Source organism: Tripterygium wilfordii, chromosome 6 (genome assembly GCF_013401445.1).
Source record: "Tripterygium wilfordii isolate XIE 37 chromosome 6, ASM1340144v1, whole genome shotgun sequence".
NCBI classification, from domain to species: domain Eukaryota; kingdom Viridiplantae; phylum Streptophyta; class Magnoliopsida; order Celastrales; family Celastraceae; genus Tripterygium; species Tripterygium wilfordii.
In genome coordinates this window covers 6,403,618-6,422,462 of record NC_052237.1, presented here as the reverse complement: position 1 = coordinate 6,422,462, position 18,845 = coordinate 6,403,618, and the positions used below count along the sequence as shown (strand labels likewise).

Sequence of the window (18,845 nt, the reverse complement as noted above, 5' to 3'; positions counted from 1 at the left end):
GCAGCACTAACTATCACAACTATTTTGGTCACCCAATCAGATTGCAGCGTTTAGCATACACTGGTTTTGCTCAGTCAACGAGACCAGCATGGGATTCCGACTCGGATTTTCCAACTCCCAATACACTGTCCACTGTAGTCGTTTTGGTTTGGATTCAAACGTCAATTCCAACTGCAATTTTTAAATGCTGAAGCTGAATTCGTGCTCATAAGTCATAACCGGCCACAGCTTGAGTTCTTGCACCATCTCTGATAATACCAAAATTACCCCACCAATAAAAGTTGGACATTTGGCACACAAGTGACAGCTATGCCAAGATCAGTCAGCAGTCAAAGTTCCTACTTCGGTATGATCGAAGTAGCTACTTCGGTATGGCCAAGAAGAGGCCGAACTACAGGATTGAAGGCACTTCTTCGGTCGTTCATCGGAGTAAGATGTCTGGACCGCGTGGTAGGAAGGTCATGACCGACCTTCCTAAGACACTCCTTCATGCCAATGTGGTTTGTCCCATCTGACCTAGGTAGTAAGGTTCGGCCATACCTTACTAAGGTCAGATTTACCAAGGAAGAGTCCGAACAGGACATTAACTCCCAAGCAAAGTCCTACTCTTTTTTGGAGAGGGATACATAGGGAATTTACCCTCCGAAAGACCCTCTAGCAAACCAATGAGAGAGAGTCTGACACCTACTACAACTCAAACTGCTCAAGCGCATATAAAAAGGGGACCTCCACTCTCAGGTAAACATCCTAACTCTTGCACTCAAATTTACTTATTGAGCAAGAGGCAGAGCTCCAAATAGAGAGCCATCCTCCCAAGTTTAGTACTGTACTGACTTGAGCGTCGGAGAGGTCCCCACGAGCACACCCTCGGGGCCCTACCGAAGCTTACGTTTGCTTAATGTGCAGAAAGGAAGGCAACCGATCAGGAAGGAAGAACTTGGTCTGACTAACTGATTCGTCTAGTAGGGTCGGGCCTATTTTTGACGTCATCAGTTTGGCGCCGTCTGTGGGAAGGAAAGTAAACTTCCCAAAAGATACTCACAAAGTCAGACCAAGAAGAAACAACAATACTTCATAACAAGGTCTCCTCGGAAGAAGGTAGACCTCCTTAGAGAGGGAAGAAGGTCTCCTCATAGAAGGAAGATCTCCTCAGAAGAACGAAGGTCTCCTCGGAAGAAGGTAGACCTCCTTAGAGAATGAAGAAGGCTTCCTCACAGAAGGAAGATTTCCTCAGAAGAATGAAGGTCTACTTGGAAGAAGGTAGTCCTCCTTCAAGAATGAAGAAGGTCTCTTCGGAAGAAGGTAGACCTCCTTAGGGAAGGAAGAAGATCTCCTCTCAGAAGGAAGATCTCCTCAGAAGAATGAAGGTCTCCTCGAAAGAAGGTAGACCTCCTTGGAGAAGGAAGAAGGCTTCCTCATAGAAGGAAGATCTCCTCAGAAGAATAAAGGTCTCCTCGGAAAAAGGTAGACCTCCTTAGAGAATGAAGAAGGCTTCCTCACAGAAGGAAGATTTCCTCAGAAGAATGAAGGTCTACTTGGAAGAAGGTAGTCCTCCTTCGAGAATGAAGAAGGTCTCTTCGGAAGAAGGTAGACTTCCTTAGGGAAGGAAGAAGATCTCCTCTCAGAAGGGAGATCTCCTCAGAAGAATGAAGGTCTCCTCGAAAGAAGGTAGACCTCCTTGGAGAAGGAAGAAGGCTTCCTTATAGAAGGAAGATCTCCTCAGAAGAATGAAGGTCTCCTCGGAAGAAGGTAGACCTCCTTAGAGAAGGAATAAGGACTTCTAACAGAAGGAAGATCTCCTCCGAATAATGAAGGTCTCATCGAAAGAAGGTAGACCTCCTTCGAGAAGGAAGAAGGTCTCCTCGAAAGAAGGTAGACCTCCTTAGGGAAGGAAGGTCTCCTCTCAGAAGGAAGATCTCCTCCGAAGAATGAAGGTCTCCTCGGAAGAAGGTAGACCTCCTTAGAGAAGGAAGAAGGTCTCCTCACAGAAGGAAGATCTCCTTCGACTAATGAAGGTCTCCTCGGAAGAAGATAGACCTCCTTAGAAAAGAGAAGGAAGGTCTCCTCACGGAAGGCAGATCTCCTCAGAAGAATGAAGGTCGCCTCGTAAGAAGGTAGACCTCCTTCGAGAAGGAAGATCTCCTCAGAAGAATGAAAGTCTTCTCGAAAGAAGGTAGACCTCCTCAGAGAAGGAAGAAGGTCTCCTCGGAAGAAGGTAGACCTTCTTAGAGAAGGAAGAAGGTCTCCTCAAGGAAGGTAGATCTCCTCAATAGAATGAAGGTCACCTCAGAAGAATGTAGATCTCCTAAGAGAAGGAAGAAGGTCTCCTTACGGAAGGTAGATCTCCTCAGAAGAATGAAGGTTTCCTCAGAAGAAGTTGGACCTCCTTAGAGAAGGAAGAAGGTCTCCTCACAGAAGGAAGATCTCCTCCGAAGAATGAAGGTCTCATCGGAAGAAGGTAGACCTCCTTAGAGAAAGAAGAAGGTCTCCTCACGGAAGATAGATCTCCTCAGAAGAATAAAGGTCTCCTCAAAAGAAGGTAGTTCTCCTTCGAGAAGGAAGAAGGTCTCTTCGGAAGAAGGTAGACCTCCTTCGAGAAGGAAGAAGGTCTCCTCGGAAGAAGGTAGACCTCCTTAGGGAAGGAAGGTCTCCTCTTAGAAGGAAGATCTCCTCAGAAGAATGAAGGTCTCCTCGGAAGAAGGTAGACCTCTTTAGAAAAGAGAAGGAAGATCTCCTCACGGAAGGTAGATCTCCTCAAAAGAATGAAGGTCACCTCGTAAGAAGGTAGACCTCCTTCGAGAAGGAAGATCTCCTCAGAAGAATGGAAGTCTCCTCGGAAGAAGGTAGACCTCCTTAGGGAAGGAATGTCTCCTCTCAGAAGGAAGATCTCCTCAGAAGAATGAAGGTCTCCTCAGAAGAAGGTAGACCTCCATAGAGAAAGAAAAAGGTCTCCTCACGGAAGATAGATCTCCTCAGAAGAATGAAGGTCTCCTCAGAAGAAGGTAGACCTCCATAGAGAAGGAAGAAGGTCTCCTTACAGAAGAAAGATCTCCTCCGACTAATGAAGGTCTCCTCGAAAGAATGTAGACCTCCTTAGAAAAGAGAAGGAAGATCTCCTCAAAAGAATGAAGGTCACCTCGTAAGACGGTAGACCTCCTTCGAGAAGGAAGATCTCCTCAGAAGAATGGAAGTCTCCTCGGAAGAAGGTAGACCTCCTTAGAGAAGGAATAAGATCTCCTCGGAAGAAGGTAGACCTCCTTAGAGAAGTAAGAAGGTCTCCTCACGGAAGGTAGATCTCTTCAGAAGAGAATGAATGTCTGCTCAAATAAGGAAGACCTCCTCAAAAGAAGGAATGTCTCCTCGGATGAAGGAATACATCCTCAAAAGAGAAGGAAGGTCTACTCCAAGAAAGAATACAAAAAAGAATGAAAGTCACCTCAGAAGAAGGATGACCTCATCAGAAGAGAATGAAAAATTCCTCATATAAGGAAGGTCTCCTCAAAGAAGAAGGAAGATCTCCTCAGAGAAAAATGAACATTTCCTCCTCAAAAAATCTACCTCAGGAAAATTACCAAATAGAAAGAAGAAAATGTACCTCATTGAAAAAAAAATCTTCATCAACAAATTATCGGATGCGAAACTAGATCGGCCTACTAGTTTAGTGTTCACTAGTTCGGCCACCTGGGATAGCATGCACTACTTCGGCCTACTAGTTCAGCGCTCACCAATTTGGCCACCCGATAGAGCACATACCAGTTGAGCACACACTAGTTCAGCCACCAGATAGAGCACACCACCAGTTCGGCCTCCCTCCTGGTATAGCACGAACTAGTTCGTCCTCCCGGTTTAACTTGCTCCAATACGGCCTTTCAATTGCCAGACAGAAGGAAAGAGACCTCCTCGGCAAAGAATTTTACTCAACAAGGAATCCTCCTTGGCAACAGATGACTCCTCTTACCAACATAGAACCAGAGCGGGCATACTCTTCCTCGGTCCGGGGGGCATATGTGTGAACATTCCAAGTCCAAATCAAGACCGAAGTGTCCCACCTAGGCCAGTTTGGCCCAAAAGACTTGGGAAAAATTCCAAATTCAAAAAAGGATTAAAGAAGTCCGACCTAGGCCACTTCGGCCCACCAAGGTCGCTTTGTCCAACCTAGGACACTTCGGCCAATTTGGCCGCTTCGGCCCACCTAGTTCGCTTCGGCCAACGTAGGTCGCTTCGGCCAAAATGGCTTAGAAAAATTCGAAGTCCCAAAAAGGACTAAAGAGGTCCCACGTAGGACACTTCGGCCCACCAAGGCTGCTTCGTCCAATCTAGGACGCTTCGGCCAACCTAGGCCGCTTCGTCCAATCTAGGACGTTTCAGCTAACCTAGGCCGCTTCGACCCACCTAGGTCACTTCGGCCCAAAGGGTTACTTCGGCCAAAATGGCTTAGAAAAATTCTAAGTCCCAAAAAGGACTAAAGAGGTCCTACGTAGGCCACTTCGACCCACCTAGGCCGCTTCGTCCCACCTAGGCCGCTTCGTCCAATCTAAGACATTTCGGCCAACCTAGGCCGCTTCGGCCCACCTACGAAGCTTCGGCCAATCTAGGCCGCTTCGTCCAATCTAGGACGCTTTGGCCAACCTACCGCTTCATCCAAACTAGGTTGCTTCGGTCAACCTAGGACGCTTCGGCCAATTAGGTCGCTTCGGCCTACCTAGGTCACTTTGGCTAACCTATGCCACTTTGGCTAAACTAAGCCACTTCGGCCAACCTAGGTCGCTTCAGCCCAAAGTGTCACTTCGGCTAAAATGGCTTAGAAAAATTCTAAGTCCCAAAATAGGACCAAAGTGTCCCATCTAGGGTAGTTCAACTCGGTAAGGTCGGCCTGCCCAAAAGACTTGTAAAAATTTTCCAAGTCAAAAATAAGACCAAAGTGTCCCACCTACACTAGCTCAGTCAAAATAGGTCGGTTCGGCCAAATAGGTCAGTCGACCCAAAAGATTTGTAAAAAATCACAAGTCCAACTCAGAGGACCGAGTGATTCAACTAGGTCAGCTCGGCCAACTAGACCAGTTCGGCCCTCCAGGTCAGTTCGGTCCTCCATGTGCTCATAACAGAGAAAGATGAAGGAAGGGAAAAGACCGAGCCAGAGAAGCTCTTCCCCCAATAAAGTCTCCTCAGAACAAATGACTTGGTTAAAATACACAAGTCTCAAAAGAATGGCCAAGGAGATACGCAGAGGAAAGTAACCAAGCTAGGTCATCCCAGTTGAAGGCACTTCGCCACTTAGACGGAAAAATAAAAAATAGTGCGGAAAGGCTCGTTAAAATAGAGAGTGAAAGGTCATGAATCTCAAGCTACATTGAGATAAATACAGGCTATAATTACCCTCCCATCAATTCGCCAAAAGACGTATCGATGAGAGTGTAGGGGGCATATGATAATACCAAAATTACCCCACCAATAAAAGTTGGACATTTGGCACACAAGTGACAGCTATGCCAAGACCAGTCAGCAGCCAAAGTTCCTACTTCGGTATGATCGAAGTAGCTACTTCGGTATGGCCAAGAAGAGGCCGAACTACAGGATTGAAGGCACTACTTCGGTCGTTCATCGGAGTAAGATGTCTGGACCGCGTGGTAGGAAGGTCATGACCGACCTTCCTAAGACACTCCTTCATGCCAATGTGGTTTGTCCCATCTGACCTAAGTAGTAAGGTTCGGCCATACCTTACTAAGGTTAGATTTACCAAGGAAGAGTCCGAACAGGACATTAACTCCCAAGCAGAGTCCTACTCTTTTTTGGAGAGGTATACATAGGGAATTTACCCTCCGAAAGACTCTCTAGCAAACCAATGAGAGAGAGTCTAACACCTACTACAACTCAAACTGCTCAAGCGCATATAAAAAGGGGACCTCCATAAACATCCTAACTCTTGCACTCAAATTTACTTACTGACCAAGAGGCAGAGCTCCAAATAGAGAGCCATCCTCCCAAGTTTAGTACTGTACTGACTTGAGCGTCGGAGAGGTCCCCCGAGCACACCCTCGGGACCCTCCAAATAGAGAGCCATCCTCCCAAGTTTAGTACTGTACTGACTTGAGCGTCGGAGAGGTCCCTTGAGCACACCCTCGGACCCTACCGAAGCTTACGTTTGCTTAATGTGCAGAAAGGAAGGCAACCGATCAGGAAGGAAGAACTTGGTCTGACTAACTGATTCGTCCAGTAGGGTCGGGCCTATTTTTGACGTCATCAATCTCCGTTGGCGAACTTCCCTGAGCAGAACTCCGTTGACATAGAGAGAAAAAAAAGCGCCATGAAATCTCTGCTCAATCCCGAACCTTCCATCTCGTCTTTCTCTTCCATTCGCACCAACAAGTTCCCGAAATTTCCCATTTCAGACACCAATTCACGCCTCAAGTTCCCTGTAAAAGATCAGAACCGTTCAATTGGAGGAAATTCTCGTTTGAAAGTGAAAGCCGTATTGGACTCGTCCACAATAGACCAGTTGGGGATCTCGGTACATGATATCAGAAATCCAGGGATTTCGTCTACGTACCGGGGCTCAAAGTTACCCAAGCCGAATCAAACGGTGCTGGAGGCGCATGCTAGGGTTTGCACCGGACCCACACAGACCAAGCCTCTCACCGAGGAGCAGGCTTTTAAGGTCCTGGACACCATCTTAAGATCAGGTTGACGCAATACATTTGCATATAAACAGAGCTAAATTCGCGTTGATTAGTTTAATTTTTGTGGGAAGAATAGCTTCTTTTGATGACTTGATATGATCTTTGGATTCAGGTTTCAGCACTTTAAATTTATATTCACGACAATTTAGATGCTGCCTCTGGTACATTAGTACGTGAACTTCCCCGGTAATCATAGGAAGGCACTAGCTGTCTTTGGTTATCTGTGCATTGATAGAGCCTTGACGAATGCATTCCTTAATATTTGGTTGTGTCTACCAAAAATGGTTTATGTTGAGCTATCTGGATGTTTTAATTTTCAGCAATCGTGAGCTTTTAATGTTATTACTCATAGAAAAACGGGTTTCATTGAACCAATTTTCTGGTCTATAGATTCCAAATTGTCCATTTATAGTATGTATGGACAATGAAAATGTATTGACCAATAGCGTAACATGTATATTTGGAATGACTTATATTTTCTGGAAATTCTCAATTGTTATGTCTTGGAAATTGTTTTCCCTGGGAATAAAGGTATAAAAAGTTGCATCAATTTTCAGTTGGGGGGAACCTCAAAGATGAGGAGGAGGTTTCTAGAGCACAGCTTGGGGCCTTTTTTGCAGCAATGACCATTCGTGCAAATTCATTTCCAGAAGTAACCCAATGGAGCCAAGGGGAAAGGCGTGCAATGAACATATTCTGGCCGCTTTTAGTTCGAGTTCTCCCACATGACCTGATCTTTATTGCTGATCCTGAGGGCTCAATTATGGGAGCTGGAAGTTCAATTGGCCCCCAATATGTTGGCAGTGGCACTAATGAAATGAGATTGGTTGGTGCCCTCAGAGAAGTTTTGGCAGGAGGTCACCTGGGATACGAAGAAGTCCAAGGTGTTCTGAGGGATGTGCTCCCATTGGATGTGGAAAATGGAAAATCCAGAGTAAGCGAGTCACTGTTATCAGCATTTTTAATTGGTCAAAGAATGAACAGGGAAACGGATCGTGAGCTAAAAGCATACTGCCTTGCATTTGATAATGAACTTGGTACGTCTCACATTGTTGTTCAAGCAGCAGATTTGAAATCAGCACATAGTTCCTTGTCAATACGTTAATTAACTGGTCATCAGGTCCTCCTCCGGTTGCCGATGTTAGATCACTGACTCATTATGGTGAGCCTTACGATGGGAACACACGTTACTTTAGAAGCACATTGTTTGTTGCTGCTGTTAGATCCTGTTACAATGAATCTTGCTTGCTTCATGGTGTGGAATGGATGCCACCAAAGGTATGCCATTATTGATATATAATGCCGCATGAAAACAATTGTTATCATTCTCCATGTTTCTGAAATTTAGACAACTCAAGGAGACATTGGTAATACTGGTAACGCATTTAAGCTTCGTATGAGAAAGTCAATTTGAAAGTGACATTGACGTAAAACATGTTGGTAATACCAGCAAGGCATTTCATTTTCTTAGGAGAAAGTCAACTTTATTCTAAAATGTGAATGATGCTTCTTTTGTTTGGTTTTGACATGTTATTTTCCCTGGTGGTGGTAATATTTTCTAGTGTACTTTGAAACATGATCTCTCTTTATTTATGATGGTTGTCGATCTCTTGCTTTTCTCCCTTCCCAGGGTGGTGTAACTGAAGAACAAATGCTGAAGTATATGGGAGCAAATACCAGCTTATCCCCCATACAGGCGAAAGAACTTCTAGAGGCGGTGTTATTTCATTTCCTATGTGCTATCTTTCAGTGCCAACTTTATGCTCTCTCTACCACATCTCACCCCAGCTGTTTGTAACTGTTCTTATATCTAATTTCAGGATGAGGAGGTTGGTTTTGCCTACGTAAGTCAGCGAATATCGCAGCCCTCGCTGTATGGACATGTGATCAATCATATTTACTTAATGTCAACTGGATGAATCTGAAATGTAAATTTGTTTCTGTGTTTTTTTTTTTTTTGCTTCCCCCCAGATATTCATTAATTGGGTTAAGGGAGCATATAAAGAAACGTCCTCCATTGGCTACAACTGAAAAGGTTCAACAATTTGTGAGGGTAAGCCCCTCAGATATTACTATTAGTTTCTACTTCTTGAATATTTTTTTTATGTTTCGACACTTGTAGCACCTCATAAAATCTATAGAATCTACAAAGGGTGACCCTTAGTAATTGAAGTTCCCCTACATTGATGTGCAAGAATTATCTGAGTACAGAATTCCATGGTTCTCCATTATAATTCTTTTATGAGGAAGTTGATTGTTGCAGGACATCTGAGTTTTCAAAGGTGACCATGCTGATTGTTCTAAATATGTTGTTTTCAACAGGCTAGTGGGAGGGAATCTATTGTTGCAGGATTTTATCATGAAGGTTTTGAGGAGCCTCTACTGATGCTTATGAAAAGACGAGGTGTCCATTCTGGTCTCGTGGTGAAGGTTGGAGCTTGTCCCCCTTTAAAACATCATTGAATAATCGGCTTTCTTAGCATTAACTTTTAGTTCACATGTTTTTGGAGAGACTCTTCTGATTTGAATCATGGCTTGACCTGTCCGTGCACAGTTTGTAAGAGGATTTTTGTTATTTAAATTTATCTAAGTAATCAGAAGAGACCACTTTTTCATTATCTCTCCATTTTGTTGGTTTAGGGTGAGGAAGGGGCACTATCAATGACAACAAGATTGCGGTCAGTTAATGCCTCAAGAGGACTTCCTGTGAACTACTGTTCAGGGTTTCGTTCGTCAAGCGTCTCATCTGCCATTGAACTTGATGGTTTGCATGCTTGGACCATTTTTCTCCAATCCTTATTAGAGCGCTTAGTTATTGTAATAGGATCTATAGGTTAAGTTTTCTGAGATGTTATTGTGTATCCAAAAACAGTAATCAGTGGTTGTGCAATGTTTGAGATGATTGAAAGTTTTGGTTGATCCTTCTAACTTTAGGACTGAGGCCTTAACCTTTGTTTAGCAGGCGTTTCGCGTCAGACTTTTAGTGTTGAAATTAATGCTGGGGACTATGGGTTTGAACCCACTGATACTCCAAGAACAGATAGATCGGTAAACCTTCCTATGTCCTGTATCATTTGCTATGTCTTCTTTGCTTGTATCATTCTTCCCCATGCTTGATGATATCATACATCTCCCTGCGTGGGCAGTGGATAGTGATTAATATGATCGTTATGTATTTAAAATGTGCGTTGATGGACTGGTTAAACAAAGTTTTGCTTTGAACTTTTCTACGCAGGCTTGGTAAGTTAGGAAGGGTAATATTTATTGTAAGTGATTTCAGAACATCATATGAAACTATTGCTTGATGATATATAACACGAACAAATCTTGTTGCCTGTTACTTGCTCTCTTTTGTAAAGCAACTTGCTGCTTTCTTACTTTCTACTTTCTAAAATTATCGTCAAACTTTCAATACTTAACATTTGATGTGCTCATAATCTAGCTTAGTGAAAGCTCTCTTTTTAAGAGGAACTCTTTGCTTAGTTTGTTTTCTTCTCTCAACAATGTACATAATTCAGGGGTCACAAAAGAAATTTAACCATTATGCAAGTGTTGGTAAAATGTTCGTGACGGTTATAATTCACTCATAGAGAATGTGTCAAGTTCACTGTTTGTTTCATGTTTTGCCGTTTTCTCTGCAGCTCTGCTATGGCTTATGAATTCCTTTCCAATCAGGACATTCTTGTCTTCAGTATTAAATTGCCAATGCAGCATTATATTTGGTACGGGTTTTTTGTTATTCCAGGTATGAATACATTTTTCTTGCATGTCAGGTTTTGAAAAACATAGAACTTGGGTTAGCAGCTCTTAGTGGACAGAAGGGACCAGCATATGATCGAATTGTCCTGAACGCTGGAATGGTGGATCACTTACTGGGATGTGATGGTGCACAAGATGCAGTTGTAGCGCTGGAAAGAGCAAGAGAAGCCATTGACAGTGGTAAGGCCCTTAAGAGGCTGTTGAATTACATAAAGGTCTCTCACAAAGTATAGTGAACCTGGCTCTGCGGTGTGAGGTTTTGCTGTTTATTACTGTAAACCCTTTTGTTGTTGCCTCTAATTATTCACATAAAGGATGCCATTGACAATGGCAAGGCCCTTAAGAGGCTGTTGAATTGTTATTTGGTGAGGCTGTTGAATTGTTTTTTTTGGTGAGGCGGTTGAATCACAGATAGGTCTCTCACAAAGTTTAGTGAACCTTGCCCAGCGGTGCTTGGTTCCTTCGGGGAGAGGTTTTGTTTTTTATTATTGTAAAATTAGCCTGGCAACTAGTTTGCTGTTTTTTTCCCCCTACCTATTTTATTGTTTTGTACAAATGATAATGAGAGAGTTGTTACAATTGTAATTGTAATTTATGGTTTTAAATAGATTTTCTGTTCACGATAGAGAAATTTGTGGTTAATCAAAACCCTAGCCCAACACTGCAATGGAGTTCATTAAATTGAAGAAAAGCATAAATCAACAAATCAGCTTTCTTTTACTCAGAATGCTAAACAGCTTATTTGTTCAGCTAGATAAGTTCAGAGAAATCAGCCACATTTAAGTTCTCAATCTCGTCGTTACTCCATGTATAACCACCCAATCATGCTGGACAATATCCTAGCAAGAGTGAAAGCAGTTGCGACGTCTCCAGTTGATGCTACGAAAGGTCAATGGCATCCGACTCTGCAGCGAGGGCCCTGGTCTCGTCGCAGAAGAAAGGCAAACCCTTTTAGTGGGTGATTCCGACGATGACGCGGCGGCCATTGAGACCGAATAAGGATAATTGTGAATCAAGTGAATGGGGTCAGTACCATAGTGAAGGGAAACACTCCAATTTTGGGAGCGCTGATTCTCGAAGCTCTTGATCTCGCACGAGACACGATGCATTTTGGTCACGCCCTTCGGATTAGCTATTCGGAATTGAACATTAGAAGGCACAGGGGACGACAATGCATGCGAGGGCGTAGCAGAGAAGCTTGAGCTCCGGAGTGGAGACGGGAATGGCAAATTGGCGGCCATGTGGCAGTCAGGTGGACCTGACGGAGTGCAGGTGGCTTCAGAGTACAGAGTACCGTTTCCTACTAAAATTTACCAAATTTTTGTCTCTTTGGTCAGAACCTACATTCATTTTCCTCCTCAGAAACTTCAAACTACAATGATTCAATCTAGTAGAATTTTCCATTTTTAAGACCTACCTCTAGTTCCAATCTTACGTTCCTAAACAGAAATTGGAGTTGGGTAGGTTTAAGTTTTCATTGAATCCAAAATAATCACATGTTTTTCAAGACATACAACGACCGCATTACTGGTCATGCCCTCATAGAGCCGATCACATAGAGAATAGATAGCCCAGACAAACAAATGTGAACCACTACAAGTCTGATATCTACCAAGAGCTTTCTAGTTTGAAGCTACACCACATTTCTCGCATCAACTTTATCCTTTAAATCGCTAAATATTTCAACAAGGGAAATTCCAATAATCCATCTGCCACATTTCAGTGGTTCTGGTCATGCCATGGCACCTCACGTGCTGTAGTGCCACATAAATATATTAATATACTGTATCTCAAATTCTCAATAAGTTGAATGAAAAAAAATGTTCCCTGATTTGGTCTGACGCTCATTGGGTCTCTGTGCGTCTTGGTCTTATTGCCTCCTTTGGTAGCGGCCCCAACTGAAGCGAGTTCTCCGAAGAAACTTCCTGGGTAACTACAGAGGTAGCTATTTATACTGTTCATTATCTTATCGATTGGCAATTTGGGTTTTGTTGTAATGTTAAAGACGGTGAAAAACTGAGAACTTTGTGAATTTGTGTGATCAGTCTTATATGGTAGAGAGAGTCAATTGGTGCTTTCTGCATCCTTAGATTTGTTTGCTCTGTTTTTCCGACTCTTTCTGTGTTTTCGCTGTGTGTTTTTTTGGCCTAAAGAGGCTTTTTTTTGGAGGTTTTCAATTTGTTCGTGCTTGACATACGTCAGGGGAACTGGGTCTTGAACTTCTGTAATTCCACTATTGCAGTGCTTTCACTTTTTGCTCACTATTAGGATTGGATTGGATTTGTGTGATGCAATATCTGTATATGGTGCTTACGTTATGCATCTGTGTGGGTGATACAGAGACGCCCACCATTTGGAAGTGTGCATATTTGTCCACTATTGATTTTAAAAAAATTCTAGTGATTTTGTTGATATGTTTAGTGAGTGAATCTCACTGATTGATATTATTATTTCATTAGAGAGCTATCACTGTGAGATTTATGGGACAGGATGCAAAACTAATCAGGCTATTTACAATCAGTGAAATTTCTTTCTTTTCATTTGAATAGTCAAACAAAACACAACCTCCTGATAGATTTGGAATTTTCAAATCCATCCTTTTATTTTTTAGATCATGTCTTATTCTGAAATTTCAGTTTGGGAGCCTTTTTTAAGTTGAAGTCTGTATCATTTTCCATGACAGGAAACGTTTGGTACTAATTCATCATGGCACCTAAGGCATTAGACTATGAATCAATAAATGAAAATGTGAAGAAAGTTCAATACGCTGTAAGAGGCGAGTTGTATCTTCGAGCTTCTGAGCTTCAGAAGGAGGGAAAGAAGGTATACACGCTCTGTCCTTTGTCAGTATTCCTGAACCCTTTTACATTTTCAAATGAAAATTGCTTTGAGTTCGTGTCAATTTATGGTTTGTGAGATCATCAAATTTTAGTTTGATAATTACACTTTAATCTTAATATGCCTGTATAGCTTGAACAACCTTCCTGTTGTGGTTATTAGTTATTTACCTGACATAATTTAGCTCAGATAATGACAAGCTTGCAGCATATGAGTTGTGGCCACAGTCAACAATGGCTGACATGTTAGATCTACGGGCGCCCTTATCAGTTCCATTGCATATTCTTTTTGTGTCATCATCATTATCAAGTTCTTATCACAAGCAGTTTGGGGCATACTCCTATTGCATATTTGTTAAAATTATGGGTATGAACTAAACTAAGCACATGAGGTTGCAAACAGCAGCACCAGTGTCGTTTTGTTTGTTGGCCTTCTGTAAAGGCAGTACATTTTCTTGCATGAATCACCGAGCTGCCCCCCAGAAAGTATTTTGAGTAATTCCAGTTTACTATTTGAGGAAAAATAGTAAGTCTTGAGTTCCTATGCAGAAGGAAATTCTTTGAAATAGCTTTTTGTTTGCTTAAAATTCTTTTTTTTTTATCCCATTGCTATCAAAATTGTTGGTTATGCCACTTTAAGTATTCCTCTAGTACATAAAGGTTAAATTGTTCAAAATAATTCAGTCTCTCATATTACATGTCATTTTCCTCCTCATATATGCTTCGCTGTTCTCACAGCGTCAAAATTTTATGTCCACAGATCATATTCACCAATGTTGGCAACCCTCATGCTCTGGGACAAAAGCCACTGACCTTCCCACGCCAGGTAAGTTGTTGATATTTTAGTGTGTATGTTTGTAATGTTCAGTAAACTTCAAATTTAAATGTTTTTATTGCTTATCTGTAACTTGCGTATATAGTCTTTGTTAATCCAATGGATGTTTAATGGCAGGTGGTTGCTCTGTGCCAAGCGCCATTTCTGCTAGACGATCCTAACGTAGGATTACTATTTCCAGCAGATGCAATTGCTAGAGCCAAACATTATCTTTCAATGACTTCTGGTGGCCTAGGTATCTATCTTGAATTTTAAGATTGTACTACTATGGGTTGGAACTTGGAAGTGTTTTCTTTTTCTTTTTTTGTCGTATGTATGTGTGTGCTTTTCTTCTTTTCTCTCTCACTCTCTTTTTTAAATGAGTGAGTTTGGATTGTGGGATTGTGGGTTGAAAGGAGTGTTGATAATATAAGAAATGAAAAAAAATCGAACCAAGCAAGCATTTTATGACAAAAACTATGGCTGAGCCACCATTCCAGTTTGTTGAAATTAGATTTCTTTGAAATATGAACTTGAAATTGTTTTTATTGCGTGTGCTTGTTGGCCTTTTCAATTCCCTCTATGATGTTCTACATTCATCTCATTGATGGTGCAATATGAACCTTATTCCTCATAAGAAGCAGTGTTCTGCTAACAACAGACACAAATTTTCATACTTTTAAGTCCTTCATTCTGATATGTACCTCTCAAGTCTTTAGTTCTTATCATTGCATCATTGAACATTATTCTTTTTCCGCAAAACATAGATATGCAAACTATTTGTCTCAAAGATCTCTTATCAGAGAAGTTTTCTCGACCGGTTTTAAATTGGTTAATAACTATTCCTTATGCCTATATATAGGTGCTTACAGTGACTCTCGAGGTCTGCCAGGTATTAGAAAGGAGGTGGCAGAATTCATTGGAAGACGTGACGGGTATCCAAGGTGATAGATTACTACTTGCTATATATTTTTTATTTTTTTAAGAGTAATTGTTCTGTCATATGTGGAGTTATTCCTCTTTGGTTCTCACAATCTAATTTCGACGAACTGTTCCATCACTGTTTCCACTCATTTTGATTCCATCCAAGACAGGGCTATATTTTAAGAAAAGGATAGAGTGTAAGCAAAAGCAAAAAAAAAAAATTGCAAGATTTGACATGGGGTGACCTGGATGTATGGTCATGTCCACGTTACATTCATTATTGTGAGTTCAATCATATGGAAAATTCCTGTCTAATGTGCTTCAATTCTAGTTTGGATGATATTTGTAAGATGTGGGAAATCTCAATGCCTAATCAGTACAATTCAACACTGCACAGATCAAATAAAGGAAACACCAAGTTTAGGACCTAAAGGGCAGAGCTCTTTTTTTTTTCCCCCTAAATGATAATTTCATTAGTGTAGGTATCTGAGTTAATACTGAAGGGGTTATTTTCTTCTTGCTCAATTGACAGTGACCCTGAGCTCATATTTCTAACTGATGGTGCAAGCAAAGGTGTGATGCAGATGTTGAATGCTATCATCCGTGGGGAAGGTGATGGGGTAATAACATACATATTGACAGAACTATATCTTTAGCTTAAGGAGTTTTTTGAGGTCCCAATGCTATGTCCAGATGTTAATTCAAATTAGTGGAATTACAGGTTTTGGTTCCAGTGCCTCAGTACCCACTTTACTCAGCAGCAATATCTCTTTTTGGTGGTTCCCTTGTTCCATATTACTTAGAAGAGACAGAAAACTGGGGCCTTGATATTATTGATCTTCGCCGCTCGGTTTCAGAGGCTCGTTCCAGGGGGATAACTGTTAGTATGCGTTGCTTATTGCTGAATCTATTTGAAAGCTAAGTTGAAAATTGAAAACTAAACAAATAAAGGCGTGAAATCGGCACTGACTTACCTTCTTTTGCTTAGTATTAGGATTTATTGGATGTTCAAATTTGGCTTGCTCAATGAACAATTTTCTTTAAGATAACAATTATATATTCAGCAACACGTCTTTGACATTACTGAGTATGAGAGTATGGGTAATATTTTCTTCAGGTGTGTGCTTTTGATTAGCTTAGCCCTTAGTCTCCTAGTCTTTAACTTTTAGTATCACCAACTGAATCTGTTATATACTGGAAATATGATCAGGTAAGAGCAATGGTGATCATCAACCCAGGCAACCCCACTGGTCAGTGTTTAAGTGTAGCTAACTTAAGAGAAATATTGCACTTCTGTTACCAAGAAAACTTGGTCTTACTTGGAGATGAAGTCTATCAGCAAAATGTATACCAGGATGAGCGCCCATTTATTAGTGCTAGAAAGGTAAGGATTCTTCTGCTGGTAGATCTCATTAAATTTGATGTTTTTGTTGGGGTTTCAGCTTGTATGACAATGTATTTTTTTCCTTATAATGTCCAAAGGTTCTGTTAGATATGGGGCCTCCCATAAGCAATGAGATCCAGCTTGTTTCTTTCCATACGGTGTCTAAAGGATACTGGGGTGAATGTGGCCAGAGGGGTGGATATTTTGAGATGACCAACATTCCTCCAAAGGTTTGCCATGATAGGAATTTTGTATTTTTTCAAATACCAATCCAAGGATTTCATTCGGTGTCAGGATTTTGAAATTTTTACTGTATCTGTGCTTATTTGAGTTTCTTTTTTTTTATTGGGGTTTTATAATTGATTAGGTTCTAAGTTTAAATGAAAATGCATATAATTACAATGGATAGAACTCCATAAAGTTACGTAGATTACGTTAAAATCTTTTGATTGTAAACAACCCTCTCTAATTCTCAGTTGCTAATCTGTTGAGGGTCTTTGATGCTCACCCATGCTGTTGAATGATATTAATTAACAGCTCAATTTTATCATGATAAAATGGTTGTTCTCCTTTTCTTTGGTTACTGTAGTTCTATTCCTTCTCTTCCAATGCCGTTGTGTACAGCTTGGATTTTAAATTCAGCAGAATAGGAAATCATTGACTCAATAATAGTTAAAATAGGAATTCTCATTTTCAGTTTCCTTGTATCATGATTTGATGATGCAGACAGTTGATGAAATATACAAAGTTGCATCAATATCACTCAGTCCAAATGTTCCAGCCCAGATATTTGTAAGTAGTCTGAACTGATACTTATGCAGTATATATACTGCTTTTGTCGTCCGTTTCAGCTATTAGTTCAATGACATATGTTTTCCTTCTTTCATCAACAGATGGGTTTGATGGTCAACCCACTCAAACCTGGAGAAATTTCATATGAGCAGTTTGTTAGGGAAAGGTATGCCTGCTAAGACTTGGTTCTCTATGTCCAATGTTTTTGCTTCTGCATTTGATGGAAAAGAACTGGAATATTTCATTCTTGCTGCATTTGATGGAAAAGAACTGGAATATTTCATTCTTTTGAAGGTTATTTGAAGTTCGAAATAAATGCCAGATCCTGGTGCCAAATTTTGTTTGAAGAATTTTGGAGGAAACCATTGAGCAGGATTTTCAATCATTAAAAACAGTTCATCTCAAACACATGTCATCATATAGAAATAACAGAATTCTAAGTTAGAGTACTTGATGGTGAGAAATTTGGGATGTTAATTTCCTCAGTGGTGTCTAGCTAAGAGTCTCTTTGAGCTCGAATGGTAGTGTTTTATGAATTATGAAACTTGCAGCAAAGGCATCCTTGAATCTTTGAGAAGAAGAGCAAGGATGATGACCGATGGATTCAACAGCTGCAGAAACGTAGTCTGCAATTTCACAGAAGGTAAAAAGTTTATTTCCTTGAACATAGTTGTTCCTTCCATTGTGAGGCTTCTCTTAAATGTGACAGAGAAATGTGAATTTCCTTGTAGGTGCAATGTATTCATTCCCCCAAATACGGTTGCCACCAAAAGCGATAGAGGCCGCCAAAAAGGCTGGAAAAGTTCCTGATGTTTTCTATTGTATCAAGCTTGTGGAAGCCACTGGCATTTCCACTGTGCCTGGTTCCGGATTTGGACAGAAAGAAGGGTAATTACTCATTGATTCATTATAAAACATCTCACAAATTGCTCTCTTTTATGCTTTTTTCCATTACATTATCTTAAATTGTGTTGCCTGTATGTTGTTGCTTAATGAATAACACGGTCGTGTATTCTCCGATGATTATGTTTCTCATTGCATAAGGCCATTGTTGTCCTCTCTAATGGGCTATTTGTTCAATGTAGGGTCTTCCATCTAAGGACTACGATTTTACCGGCTGAAGAGGACATGCCGGCGATCATGTCCAGTTTTAAGAAGTTCAACGATGAATTCATGGAGCAATACGAGGACCACACTGGCTATTCAAGGATGTAAGAAATGCTTTGAGTAGAATAACTTGTATCATATAACTTGGCCTATATACTTGGCATTTGATACCGTTCTCCATCTCAAACCTTTTCTGTAATCACTCTGCTATTCACTTACCCTATTAAAGATTGTCGCTTATATGACCATGCTATCTCATGTTCTTGCTTTAAATCAGCGCTAAAAGATCTGAGAATATAGCTTCTTTTGGAGTCCTCTGAGTATTTGAATTTTTCCCCTTACTTGCATATTCTACAATTGTGGTTGTGGAGATGAAGTAGCCATTTTAGAACAATCATTTGCCATAGACCCAGGACCTTTATGATCTTAGTCATTTCTCTTGAAGAACTGTCAAAGGCCTCCATGTTTGTTGGATCTAACTTCCCTTTCAGCAGTGGCACTTGCTACTGGAGAAGGGATGTCTTTGAAGTCAATTATGATTGGTTGTGAGA

General features: G+C 41.0%; 2 protein-coding genes across 5 annotated transcripts; both read left to right on the top strand.

Annotated features, from left to right (window-relative positions):
- Positions 1–168: 168 nt before the first annotated feature.
- Positions 169–11,043, top strand: LOC119999891 (anthranilate phosphoribosyltransferase). 3 transcript variants are annotated; one of them, XM_038847685.1, is made up of 11 exons: positions 169–246; positions 6,246–6,680; positions 7,235–7,714; positions 7,798–7,955; positions 8,308–8,394; positions 8,498–8,550; positions 8,649–8,730; positions 9,000–9,107; positions 9,318–9,441; positions 9,640–9,725; positions 10,451–11,043. In XM_038847685.1, the coding sequence occupies exons 2-11, from the start codon at positions 6,305–6,307 to the stop codon at positions 10,667–10,669; spliced, it is 1,773 nt and encodes a 590-aa protein (XP_038703613.1). In that variant the 5' UTR covers positions 169–246; positions 6,246–6,304; the 3' UTR covers positions 10,670–11,043. The 3 variants fall into 3 exon arrangements, with proteins under 3 accessions (XP_038703613.1, XP_038703614.1, XP_038703615.1); XM_038847686.1 differs by lacking the exon at positions 169–246 and having other exon boundaries at positions 6,305–6,680; positions 8,308–8,391; positions 9,637–9,725; XM_038847687.1 differs by lacking the exon at positions 169–246 and having other exon boundaries at positions 6,305–6,680; positions 8,308–8,391; positions 10,451–10,669.
- Positions 11,044–11,256: 213 nt separating this feature from the next.
- Positions 11,257–18,609, top strand: LOC119999892 (glutamate--glyoxylate aminotransferase 2). Of its 2 annotated transcripts, none has more exons than XM_038847688.1 (14): positions 11,257–12,377; positions 13,120–13,259; positions 14,034–14,099; positions 14,226–14,343; positions 14,950–15,031; positions 15,544–15,631; positions 15,733–15,891; positions 16,222–16,395; positions 16,494–16,625; positions 17,122–17,187; positions 17,289–17,353; positions 17,739–17,830; positions 17,919–18,075; positions 18,273–18,609. In XM_038847688.1, the coding sequence occupies exons 2-14, from the start codon at positions 13,143–13,145 to the stop codon at positions 18,400–18,402; spliced, it is 1,446 nt and encodes a 481-aa protein (XP_038703616.1). In that variant the 5' UTR covers positions 11,257–12,377; positions 13,120–13,142; the 3' UTR covers positions 18,403–18,609. The 2 variants fall into 2 exon arrangements, with proteins under 2 accessions (XP_038703616.1, XP_038703617.1); XM_038847689.1 differs by lacking the exon at positions 11,257–12,377 and adding an exon at positions 12,513–12,660.
- The last annotated feature ends 236 nt before the right edge of the window (positions 18,610–18,845 follow it).

What these genes read in the sequence shown, in the direction of transcription:
- LOC119999891 (XM_038847685.1), top strand. Translation starts at nt 6,305, where the DNA reads ATGAAATCTCTGCTCAATCCCGAACCTTCCATCTCGTCTTTCTCTTCC. An exon ending in TGGAATGGATGCCACCAAAG is followed by an intron (nt 7,956 to 8,307) that starts GTATGCCATTAT and finishes CTCCCTTCCCAG; the next exon opens with GGTGGTGTAACTGAAGAACA. An exon ending in ATCTGCCATTGAACTTGATG is followed by an intron (nt 9,442 to 9,639) that starts GTTTGCATGCTT and finishes TTTGTTTAGCAG; the next exon opens with GCGTTTCGCGTCAGACTTTT.
- LOC119999892 (XM_038847688.1), top strand. Translation starts at nt 13,143, where the DNA reads ATGGCACCTAAGGCATTAGACTATGAATCAATAAATGAAAATGTGAAG. An exon ending in CTCGTTCCAGGGGGATAACT is followed by an intron (nt 15,892 to 16,221) that starts GTTAGTATGCGT and finishes AAATATGATCAG; the next exon opens with GTAAGAGCAATGGTGATCAT. An exon ending in CATTTATTAGTGCTAGAAAG is followed by an intron (nt 16,396 to 16,493) that starts GTAAGGATTCTT and finishes TAATGTCCAAAG; the next exon opens with GTTCTGTTAGATATGGGGCC.